Source organism: Eriocheir sinensis, chromosome 38 (assembly GCF_024679095.1).
Source record: "Eriocheir sinensis breed Jianghai 21 chromosome 38, ASM2467909v1, whole genome shotgun sequence".
Taxonomy (NCBI): domain Eukaryota; kingdom Metazoa; phylum Arthropoda; class Malacostraca; order Decapoda; family Varunidae; genus Eriocheir; species Eriocheir sinensis.
Genome location: NC_066546.1, coordinates 17,031,091 through 17,043,348, shown reverse-complemented (window position 1 = coordinate 17,043,348; position 12,258 = coordinate 17,031,091). Strand labels below are relative to the sequence as shown.

Here is a 12,258-nt window from a genome sequence, read left to right as displayed (position 1 = left end):
ACACACACACACACACACACACACACACACACACACACACATATGTTTATCTTTCTTGCTCTCTCTCAATTTATATATTTTTCTCTCTCTCTCTCTCTCTATATATATATATATATATTTATCTATTTATCTGCCTATTTATGTGACATTCTCTCTCTCTCTCTCTCTCTCTCTCTCTCTCTCTCTCTCTCTCTCTCTCTCTCTCTCTCTCTCTCTCTCTCTCTCTCTCTCTCTCTCTCTCTCTCTCTCTCTCTCTCTCTCTCTCTCTTCCCACCCACCACCACCACAATCACCACCACCACCTGTCCCCTGTACCTCTCTGCTTGAAACACCTGCAGCCCTCGCCAAGCTCTCCTCCTCTACCTGCCCTCCAGAAGTACCGTCGCACACGAAGGCCACGTGGATCAAAGCCAAGACCACTAAAGACAAATGTAAGGAAGGAAGGGAAGGGAGGGGAGAGAGGGGACGCGCAACACCATAACATAAGAGACGCTCAGATTCTTAATATACATCCCAGGAGAACAGAGAATCAGGGAGTGAAGACTTGTGGTTCCTCTCTTAAATACGTGGTTTTCTTCCTATTTCGTCTCTTCCACGGCGTCCTAACTTCCCTATGTCCTTATGATGCTCAGATTCTTAATATAAATCCCGGGAGAACAGAGAATCAGGGAGTGAAGACTTGTGGTTCCTCTCTTAAATACGTGGTTTTGTTCCTATTTCGTCACTTCCACGGCGTCCTAACTTCCCTATGTTCTTAAGATGCTCAGATTCTTAATATAAATCCCAGGAGAACAGAGAATCAGGGAGTGAAGACTTGTGGTTCCTCTCTTAAATACGTGGTTTTGTTCCTATTTCGTCCCTTCCACGGCGTCCTAACTTCCTTATGTTCTTAATAATAGATCATATTCAGTTCATACACGTTTTTCTAAGGCAAGGATACCGGTAACAGTGACTCAGGGAAGGCCAGCTCAACCTATACATAGCTCGGAGGGTAGACCTGACCATGGCTTCTCTCTTTGTCTCGTTCCTTCTCTTAATAGCTTTTTATTGTGACCGGACAAATGAGGGAGAGATGCAGGAATCGGGAGGTAGTGAGGGAAGGGAAATGAAAGGAAGGAAGGATGACAAAGCCACACAAAAAAGGGCACAAAGCCATAGTCCAACGTCTTCAAGAATGGCGCGGGGGAGAGACAGTACGGATGTTTACACTCCCTTTTCTAGCCTTCTCTGTGACAGGACCACGGAGGGTAGTGAGGGGCACGAGAGGGTAAGAGAACCACAATGGAGAAACGTCTAACACAACACCCAACGCCTTCCACAATAGCAGCTGCGTTCCAAGCCTCACAGGACACAAGCAGCCCCTCATTTCTTCTTGTACTCGCAGATCTCTAGGTGTTGTTGCATGTCCCTGAGCAGCAGCACCTTGGGGCAGCCCTGCGGCCCGTGGTGGCAGTGCACGGGGCGGTAGGAACAGAAGTGCTCGTGGTCCTGCTTGGCGCGCGGCCTGTGGAACTCCGGGCAGCCTTGTGGGGAGTATTTACACGGGAACTTCACCAACTGGCACACCTGTTGGGAGGGAGAGAAGGGAAAGTGGGGTTAGCTTAGCATGGGAGAGAGAAACTGTTATCATTATCATTATTATTATCGGAAGGGGAAAGTTGGGTTACAGTTTAGCATGGGAAGGATAGATTTTTTTTTTTTTTTATGATTAATCCCCAAGTATCACTAGGGGAACGGGCCCTTGTCCGAAGACGGCCCGTTAAGAGGGAAAATATTGCTCCCTCCCTGCACGAGGGAGCACGGGCCTTTGCCGAAGGCCGCTCGTAGCAGGGTGCCGACAAACCGACTCTATCGACGATCGAAATCTAGCCGACCAAGTGTGTCTGTCGACGAGGACTGGCGTGTCTCTGAGAAACAGTTATCATTATCTTCGTTATCATTATCGGAAGGGTAAAATTAGTGTTAGTTAGGTAAAGGAGAGGTAGACACGATTATTATCATTATTATTATCGTTGTTATTATTATTATTATTATTATTATTATTATTATTATTATTATTATTATTATTATTATTATTATTATTATTATTATTATTATTATTATTATTATTATTATTATTATTATCGGAAAGGTTGAGGTTAGGTAGGTATAAGATAGATGCCATTGTTATCAATATTCGTTCGTTCTCTCTCTCTCTCTCTCTCTCTCTCTCTCTCTCTCTCTCTCTCTCTCTCTCTCTCTCTCTCTCTCTCTCTCTCTCTCTCTCTCTCTCTCTCTCTCTCTCTCTCTCTCTCTCTCTCTCTCTCTCTCTCTCTCTCTCTCTCTCTCTCTCTCTCTCTCTCTCTCTCTCTCTCTCTATCTCTCTCTCTCTCTCTCTCTCTCTCTCTCTCTCTCTCTCTCTCTCTCTCTCTCTCTCTCTCTCTCTCTCTCTCTCTCTCTCTCTCTCTCTCTCTCTCTCTCCTGTGCCCTTCCGTCTGTCAGCAAGCAGTCAGCCAATCAGTCTACGAAACCGCCAGGAGGTGAAGGAGGAGGAGGAGAAGGAAAAGGTCATATTGCCTCCCATATCATTTCCTCCCTCCTTATTTTTCCCTCCCTCCCTCCTTCTCTCTCTCTCTCTCTCTCTCTCTCTCTCTCTCTCTCTCTCTCTCTCTCTCTCTCTCTCTCTCTCTCTCTCTCTCTCTCTCTCTCTCTCTCTCTCTCTCTCTCTCTCTCTCTCTCTCTGCTTATCTCCTTGTCATATTCCCTCCTATATTATCCATTTTTCTTTCCTAGGTCTCTCTCTCTCTCTCTCTCTCTCTCTCTCTCTCTCTCTCTCTCTCTCTCTCTCTCTCTCTCTCTCTCTCTCTCTCTCTCTATCTCTCTCTCTCTCTCTCTCTCTCTCTCTATCTATATCTCTCTCTCTCTCTCTCTCTCTCTCTCTCTCTCTCTCTCTCTCTCTCTCTCTCTCTCTCTCTCTCTCTCTCTCTCTCTGTCATAAATCTTCTTAATTCATTCCCTCTCCTCCTCCTTCCCTTCCTCCCTCCCTCCCTTACGTCACCCTTCCTTCCAAATAATGGCCGTGTAAACACGTCACACCTGGAAGCACGTAAACAAGGTACAATTATGTCAGGAGGAGGAGGAGGAGGTGGAGGAGGAGGAGGGAGGGAAGAAGGAGAAGAAGAAGAAGAAGGAGAAAAGGAAGAAAAGGAGGAGATGCTGGAGATGAAGATGCTGGGTTTATCGGGATAAGGATGCTGGGGATTGAGAGATGCTGGGTATATCGGGATAAGGATGCTAGGAATTGAGAGATGCTGGGTATATCGGGATAAGGATGCTGGGGATTGAGAGATGCTGGGTATATCGGGATAAGGATGCTGGGGATTGAGAGATGCTGGGTATATCGGGATAAGGATGCTGGGGATTGAGAGATGCTGGGTATATCGGGATAAGGATGCTGGGGATTGAGAGATGCTGGGTATATCGGGATGCTGGGGATGAAGATGCTGGATAAATCGGGATAAGGATGCAGGAGATGAAGGACAGATGTAGTTCCTATTTTTCTCTTCCTCTCTTCATCTCTTTCTTCTGTCTCCTCCTTTTTTCCTCTCTATCATTATCCTTATCTTCGTTATTCTCTTTCTTTCTTATTATTAACTTTCTTTCTTCACTTTTAACCTTATCTTATTCTTCCTTTCTTCGTTCTTCGCTCCACCTTCTCTCTCTCTCTCTCTCTCTCTCTCTCTCTCTCTCTCTCTCTCTCTCTCTCTCTCTCTCTCTCTCTCTCTCTCTCTCTCTCTCTCTCTCTCTCTCTCTCTCTCTCTCTCTCTCTCTCTCTCTCTCTCTCTCTCTCTCTCTCTCTCTCTCTCTCTCTCTCTCTCTCCTATCAATATATATTTACACATCTACGTAAGAATGAGACGGAGATGAGCACTGAGGCCACGAACAGCCATAGTATATGCCTCTAACCTTCCCTTCCCTACACACCTATCTATTTTAACTACGTATTTACCTTCCTACCAACCAACTAGTATATCTAACTATCCTTCGACCAACCTGTTTACTTATCCACCAGAAAATGAGGCGTAGTTCAAACCTATTTATTTACTTTCTTACCTACTAACTATAACTAAGTAAAGAGTGTATCAAGATTCAAGACACCTCTCCTCCCGAAGCTGACCTCTCTTTTGACCACTCATTACTTATATCTTTGTGGGAACAGCGATTAGCGGGCTTTTTTTTGAACACCTTTTCCTGTTGCCCATGAGCTGTTTCCTTAGCTGTAAAAAAAAATCTTTCTATCTATCTTCCCTATCTGGTGTCTGCCCTTTCTACCTACTTACATGTTTACCTAAGAATGAGACGGAGTTGAGCACTGAGGTCACGAGTAGCTATAATGTATGTCCCCAGCTTAACCTTCCTCTTTCCCTCACCCACCTGTACATTTGGCAAGGTAAGCGAACACACTCTTATCGCTCACATTAATGAAGAGTGAGTTATATATACTAACACTGAGAGGGTATAAACAAACCATCTCTCTCTCTCTCTCTCTCTCTCTCTCTCTCTCTCTCTCTCTCTCTCTCTCTCTCTCTCTCTCTCTCTCTCTCTCTCTCTCTCTCTCTCTCTCTCTCTCTCTCTCTCTCTCTCTCTCTCTCTCTCTCTCTCTCTCTCTCTCTCTCTCTCACACATTGTTTTTATAGATTTTTTTCAGTCTTTCTTCTTTCTTTGCTCAAGTCCTCTTTTGTTATACTGATGAGGACAAACAGGAGGTATTCTCTCTCTCTCTCTCTCTCTCTCTCTCTCTCTCTCTCTCTCTCTCTCTCTCTCTCTCTCTCTCTCTCTCTCTCTCTCTCTCTCTCTCTCTCTCTCTCTCTCTCTCTCTCTCTCTCTCTCTCTCTCTCTCTCTCTCTCTCTCTCTCGGCAAGCCAAAATCACCACCGAACACATTAAATATAGACTCCATAAACTACCTCATGACATCTATACATTAAGGAGAGTATTTTTAGAGAGAGGGAGAGAGAGGGTGGAGGGAGGGAGGTAAGAAGGGAGAGAAAGAGGAAAAAAAGGGTTGAGGAGAAGAAGAATAAGAAGAATAAGAAGAATAAGAAGAAGACAAACGAGAATAAGAAAGAGGAGGAGAATGAACTGAGAAAGAAGAAAGAAAGAGAAAGAGAGAAAGAGAGACAGAAGGATAAAAAAAACGTTAAAAATGAAAAAAAAGAAAGTATAAAAAAGAGAATTAGGAAGAGGAGGAGAATGGAAGACAGGAAACAGGAGGAGGAGGAGGAGGAGGAGGAGGAGGAGGAGGAGGAAGAAGGAGACGGAGAAGAAAGGAGAGAAAGAGAAAGAAAAAAATGCTGCGTAAAAAAAAGAAAAAAAAAGAGAATGTTTATAAGTAGATTTAGACTCGTTACTTTTTGGTTATTTAAACGCCAAGGTAAGAAGACCCTCTGCCAGCCCCCCCCCCCTTCTCTCTCTCTCTCTCTCTCTCTCTCTCTCTCTCTCTCTCTCTCTCTCTCTCTCTCTCTCTCTCTCTCTCTCTCTCTCTCTCTCTCTCTCTCTCTCTCTCTCTCTCTCTCTCTCTCTCTCTCTCTCTCTCTGATGGATGCTACAGTATGAAGGATCAAGGTCGTTTATACTCGTTTATCATTCCTCCTCCTCCTCCTCCTCCTCCTCCTCCTCCTCCTCCTCCTCCTCTTCTTCCTCCTCCTCCTCCTCCTTTTCAATTCAATGTGTCCTCTTCTATCTTCCTCCCTATACCTCTTTCCCTCCATCTCTCCCAATCTCTCTCTCTCTCTCTCTCTCTCTCTCTCTCTCTCTCTCTCTCTCTCTCTCTCTCTCTCTCTCTCTCTCTCTCTCTCTCTCTCTCTCTCTCTCTCTCTCTCTCTGTCTGTCTGTCTGTCTGTCTGTCTCTCTCTGTCTGTCTGTCTGTCTGTCTGTCTGTCTGTCTGTCTCTCTCTCTCTCTCTCTCTCTCTCTCTCTCTCTCTCTCTCTCTCTCTCTCTCTCTCTCTCTCTCTCTCTCTCTCTCTCTCTCTCTCTCTCTCTCTCTCTCTCTCTCTCTCTCTCTCTCTCTCTCTCTCTCTCTCTCTCTCTCTCTCTCTCTCTCTCTCTCTTTCTGGCAGTCCTTCCGTAGGTATTATTGGTGCACGATTCATATTCTCTCTCTCTCTCTCTCTCTCTCTCTCTCTCTCTCTCTCTCTCTCTCTCTCTCTCTCTCTCTCTCTCTCTCTCTCTCTCTCTCTCTCTCTCTCTCTCTCTCTCTCTCTCTCTCTCTCTCTCTCTCTCTCTCTCTCTCATCATATTCTCGCTAATTTAAACTTTTAGTAATTACTTATAAATATCAAATCATCTTCATCATATCATCCTATTAATTAAGTCCTATAATAATTATTTTAAAGTTTACAGGCCTAGGGTAACACCGCGGTAGGCTTAGGAGGGTACTGTCAGACGTTTTCACCTTAGACCTATGCCTATAAAGTCCCGTTGTGTAGGCCTATGTCACCATCACTGTCTTCATTGTCATCATTATCTTCATTATTAAGTTCATTGTCTTCACTAGGTATTGGATTGATATTTTTTTCCTTTTTTTTTCTTTTCTTCTTCTTTTCCTTTTTCCTCTCTTTTGTTCTCTGCCTCTTTCTAATTCTTCTTTTTCTCTTTATTTTTCCTTCTTGTGATTTCTTTTATTTATTACCTTTTCTTCTTCTTCTTCTTCTTCTTCTTCTTCTTTCTCTTTCTCTTCATATCTCCTTCATTTCTCTTCCTTCTACGTTTTCTGATCAATTATTTCACTTCTCTTTTCCTTCGTCTCCTTCTTCAATAGTTCTTTTCCTCCTCCTCTTATTTTTCTCTCCCTTCTCCTCCTCTTCCTTCTCTCCCTTGCTATCAATTCTCTACATGTGTCTTCCTTTTCCTTCCTCTCCTTCCTCGTCTTTCTTCACACTTCTCTCCTCCTCCTTCTCCTCCTCCTCCTCTTTCTTCTTCTCCATCAACACCATCTCAATTATCTCCTCCCTTCTTGCACCTCCTCCCTTTCCTCTCTTTCCCTTCTTTTCTTCTTCCTCCTCCTCCTCCTCCTCCTCCTTATCTTTCATCCTTTTCAATCACCACTATCACCACCACCACCACCACCACCTTTGGGCATCATCTTTTCATAACCAAATATCAAGAGGAGGAGGAAGAGGAAGAGGAAGAGGAGGAGGAGGAAGATGCGAGAGTTTATACGTCAAAATGACCTTCCCTTCCTCTTTACCTAACCTCCTCCTTCCTCTCCTTTCCCTTCCTCCCTCTCTCTCCCCCCCTGCTCCTTCTCTTCCTTCCTCTCTTCCTTCTTATCCCTTCCTCCTCCATCCCACCCTTCTCTCTCTCTCTCTCTCTCTCTCTCTCTCTCTCTCTCTCTCTCTCTCTCTCTCTCTCTCTCTCTCTCTCTCTCTCTCTCTCTCTCTCTCTCTCTCTCTCTCTCTCTCTCACGTGTTATGGTGTTATGGCGTCGCGTCAAAAAGTGCCACATAAACCTTGCCTTGAAAATAAACAAGTACCAAACAAGTACGGTGAGTTTATTCCCGTGTGCTCGTGACCCGCTCTTAACTTTCCATCTGGGACTAAGTTATGGGACAGCTTTCTTTTACGTTCGGGCTGAAGCTTCCTTGATGGGTCGTGTTAACATAAGAACATAAGAACGTACCCGACATCACTATCCATGAAATTATCTAAGTTATGGGACAGCTTTCTTTTACGTTCGGGCTAAACCTTTCTTGATGGGTCGTGTTAACATAAGAACATAAGAACGTACCCGACATCACTATCCATGAAATTATCTAAGTTATGGGACAGCTTTCTTTTACGTTCGGGCTAAACATGAGGCCATAAGAACGTGAGGAGTTTGTAAGAGGTCGTTAGGTCTATACAAGGCAGGTCCTATGAACATAATCCACACGTGACATCACTATCCATGAATTTATCTAAGTTATGGGACAGCTTTCTTTTACGTTCGGTCTATAGCTTCCTCGATGGGTCGTGTTAACATAAGATCATAAGAACATAAGGAGTCTGCAACAGGTCGTTAGGTCTATACAAGGCAGCTCCTGTGAACCTAACCCACCCGACGTCACTATCCACGATTTTTTATAAGTTATGGGACAGCTTTTTTTTCCCTTCTTACGTTTGGCCTATAACACCAGTAGGCTTTCATAAGATCATAAGAACATAAGGAGTCTGCAAGAGGCCGTTGGGTCTATACAAGGCAGCTCCTGTGAACCTAATCCACACCCGACATCCATATCCATGAATTTATCTATTTTTTAATGTGTATCGTATTGGCACTCACAACTGCCTGCAGGCCTGTTCCACTCATCCACCACTCTGTTCGTCAACTAATCATTGCCTATGTCCTTATTGAATCTAAATTTATCCACTTTATACCCACGATAAGGCCTGTTGGTCGGCCCCAGCTCGTCAGTGGAGCAGGCAAGTGGTTTATAGTGGCGCCATTCTTGCTTGACTCATACTGCCCACCGGAGCTCCACTTTATTCCCTTTGGAGAGCATCGCTAGAGTCCGAAGTGATAGACGGCCATCAGGACAGCATTTGGGTAGTTTTAGGCCACTCGGCGGTGACTTAACATTGTCAGTTTGTAGAAGCGAGCGGGATTTGAACCAGGACCCACCAGGATACCACGACGGCACCCGAACCACTCAGCCACCGCTTTGTTTAGTTAAGGAGAAGAAAGAGAGAAGGAAGACATCTGTAGAGGCGATGGAAAGGAAGAGAAGGGAGAGGAGGGAGAGAAGGAAGCGAAGAGGGAACTAAGCATTGGCGGAAAAGAAGAGAAGGAAGAAGAGAGAGAAGGAAGCGAAGAGAAAAAGTGTTGACGGGAAGGAAGAGAAGGAAAAGGAGGGAGAGGAGGAGGAGGAGGAGGAGGAGGAGGAGGTTGAGAAGAGGAAAAGCATGCAATGTTGACGGAAGAGTAAAATAAAAACGGGTATACGCGGTTACTTCAACAAACCACCAGAAGACTTCTAGGTATCAAAACGGCATAACCAGAGTCGTGTTAGTGCTCCCTCGCGTCTCGGTTTGTTTATAGGCCACGTCCAGGTGTTTAAAGGCACGCGGAAACACTCTCGTTGCTCAGTTTACCCCAAGGAGTCACGGAGGGTGGATCAGGGTCAGCGGGGACAGTGATAAGTGGAACCAAAGGGATGTTATCAGTAAATACGAAAATAAAGTCTCTCTCTCTCTCTCTCTCTCTCTCTCTCTCTCTCTCTCTCTCTCTCTCTCTCTCTCTCTCTCTCTCACGCACACGCACACACACACACACACACACACGGCCGCCTGCTCCCTCCCTCCCTCCCATTCCGTCTCGTCTTGCTCTAAATATTCTCGTCTTTCATAACAGCTTCCTCCTCCTTGTGTAACTCCCGCACCCTCGCTTTTCATTACCTCCTTCCCTGTTCCCTGTTTCCTCCCTTCTCTCCTTCCCCCTTATGCATCTCCTTCGTTTTTTCCTTCCGATGTGTCCCTCCAGCAATCCCTCCTATGTCCTCCTTCCCTTCCAAACGAGCCTCCTTATCTACCTTATCTCTCTCTCTCTCTCTCTCTCTCTCTCTCTCTCTCTCTCTCTCTCTCTCTCTCTCTCTCTCTCTCTCTCTCTCTCTCTCTCTCTCTCTCTCTCTCTCTCTCTCTCTCTCTCTCTCTCTCTCTCTCCTGTTCCTCTGAGGCCGTGGCCGCCGGCAGGTGTGTTGGGTCTGGGGGTCATGTCGGAGCGGGCAGACACTCACCTGCTCCATCATCACGTTGGTGGAGTCGGCGAAGCGCTGCTTGCATGTGGGGCACGCCTGCTTGAGCGAGAAGCGGCAGGAGCTGCAGACGAGGTGTCCTTTGCGGCACTGGTGCAGCGGCGGCGCCATGAAGGCCTGGCAGCCGGAGCAGCAGAAGAGCTTGAGCAGGTCCTCGTACTCCACCAGGCTGCCGGGGTCCTCGGGCGTGGTGCTGCCATTGGGCACCACGATGTGCTGGCCGTTGATGCCCGAGGCGCTCATCTTGGGCTTGGCGCTCAGCTTGCGGGAGAAGGAGTGGCTGATCCTCTTGAGGCGCGAGGACTTGCTGCTGTCCGCCTCCGAGGGGCTGGTCACGCCGGGCACGTCGTCCCAGCACTCCTCCGTTTGGATGGCGGGCGGCGGGCGGCTGGGCGTGCTGAACAGCCGACGAAAACTGCGGGAGATGACAGAACCGCGAGTGAAGTTTGGGGGGGAGGACTTGGTCTCCAGGGTGGGGGCAGAGCGGTGGGCGGCGGCGGCGGCGGTGGCGGCGGCGGATGACAGGTGTGGCACGCTGCCGCTGCGGCTGTTGCCTTCTGACAGGCTGCCGCTGGCACCCGCCGCGGGGGAAGCCAGCTCCTGCCCGCTGAAGGAGACGCTGCGGGGCATGTTGGCCGCCAGGGGCACACTCATTAGATCGTCACTTTCGGATGCGTGCCGCCGCCCGCCGCCGCCAGCCTTGGCGGGCCGCTCCTCCTTCAGGGGCTTGAGGCTGGGCCTGATGGGGCTGTTGTCGCAGCTCCTGGAGCTCTTGTCGGGCTGGTGAGGCTTGCCCATGTTCTGGGGTGACGACACGGCGGCGTCCCTGACGGCGTGGTGGTAAGAGGGGTTGCGGAACACTCGGGACGACCGCTGGGAGACTGGACTGCAGGACTCCGCACTTGACACGGCGGAGATGGGGCTGCCGGGGCTGACGGGGCTGGCGTAACTGATGGGGCTGCCGTAACTGTCGGGGGTGCCAGGGCTGGTGGGGCTGGCGGGGCGACAGTGCAGCGGGGCGCCCACCTCCATGCTCTCGTTGGGGTGGGCGAGGGGTCGCGGGCGGCGCGTGGGCGGCTCCTCGCAGTCGTCGTGGTCGGCGTAGGTGAGGGTGGGGCCGCGCTGCACCGAGCTGATCTTCTGCCGCGTGAGGGACTTGCCGAGGTCCAGACTCAGGCTGGCCGACACCACCGGCAGGTTGACGGTCTCCACGGCCTCTTCCGCCAGCTCCTCCTCCACCTCCATGGCCTCACCGAACTCGTCGGCCGGCGGTGTCCTCACGGCCGGCACCTCCGCAGCACCCCGCTGCCGCGCCGCGTTGTTGTTGAGCGGCCTCGCCTCCGCCATGGCCTGCCGCGGCGACTTGCCCCGCACGCTGGTGGGGGCGGCGGACGTCTGCTGCTCGCCGTTGACGCGGATCTCGCAGTGCTGCAGGGCCAGGTGGGTCCGGCACTCGTGGTAGATGCTCTCCGCCGAGAAGTTGCCGTTGAGGCCGCCCCACGCCTCCTGGATGTCGTCACACGACTCGAACACCGAGAAGTCGTTGGAGTCCCCGGGAGAGGCTGCCAGCCGCAGGATGGGCCCCGGCATGGTGGGTCTCTGAGGGCCACGCGCTCACACACACGCACACACGCACACACACGCTGCCACTTTACATCCCTCAGCGGGAGTCCTCCCGGGGCAGCGAAGGATCGGCGCTCGGGTGCTCAAAACTCTGCGGGGGGTCTCTGAAGGAATCCTTTGCCGGCGAGGTGCGCGGCGGCCTCCAGCGCCAAGTTTCCTCGGCAAATATAGTTATGCAACGAGCAATTGTCACTGTCACCGCGAGGTCCATGTGTGACGCGGCGGGCTGCGCGAACCCTCCAACGACGCTCACCTGTCTCAGGCTATTTCTGCGCCATGGCTCCTGCACCATCCGACGGCGCCTCACCGGGCCACGCTTGCCTTCCTGACGTAACACCAGCAAGAGTTAGCAACAAGAGCAGTCCCCTTCCCTTCCTTATAATGCCTCCTCCACCCACTCCAGCGCTGCACCACCACTCCACTAGGGAAGCCACACTCCTTGACGCCTTGCAAACACCTGACGGGCTCTGGACTCTACAAGCTCCCTCCGGTCACTGAAAGCTCCCCCCACGCACCACCTCTATTTATACCGTCGGTCACGCCCCCACACACCCCAGACCGCCCTCGCACGCCCCCGCCCCGCCCATTCTGATGCTGTGGCACGTCAAGTACTGATTGTGGTAATGGAAGTAAGGGGGTGGGGGGGGCGTGACAGGCATAGGAGGAGGAGGAGGAGGAGGAAGAGAGGGAGGAGGTTAGGGCATGAGGGAGGGAATGAGACACCTTTAATTAGTGAGGCAGGTGACAGGTTTAATGGTGGTGGTGGTGGTGGTGGGGTGGTGGTGGTGGTGGTGGTGGTGGTGGTTGTCAGTTCCCTTGAAATTTAAACAAACAAGGTCTACTTCTTATGGATTCTAAGGGGAG

General features: G+C 49.5%; 1 protein-coding gene across 1 annotated transcript; it reads right to left on the bottom strand.

Moving 5' to 3' along the window:
* Positions 1 to 840: 840 nt before the first annotated feature.
* Positions 841 to 11,896, bottom strand: LOC127008764 (uncharacterized). The gene is made up of 2 exons (XM_050881135.1): positions 9,754 to 11,896; positions 841 to 1,566 (listed from the first exon to the last, which is right to left on the bottom strand). Exons 1-2 carry the CDS (start codon positions 11,359 to 11,361, stop codon positions 1,363 to 1,365), a joined length of 1,812 nt encoding a protein of 603 aa, XP_050737092.1. The 5' UTR covers positions 11,362 to 11,896; the 3' UTR covers positions 841 to 1,362.
* Between the last annotated feature and the right edge of the window lie 362 nt (positions 11,897 to 12,258).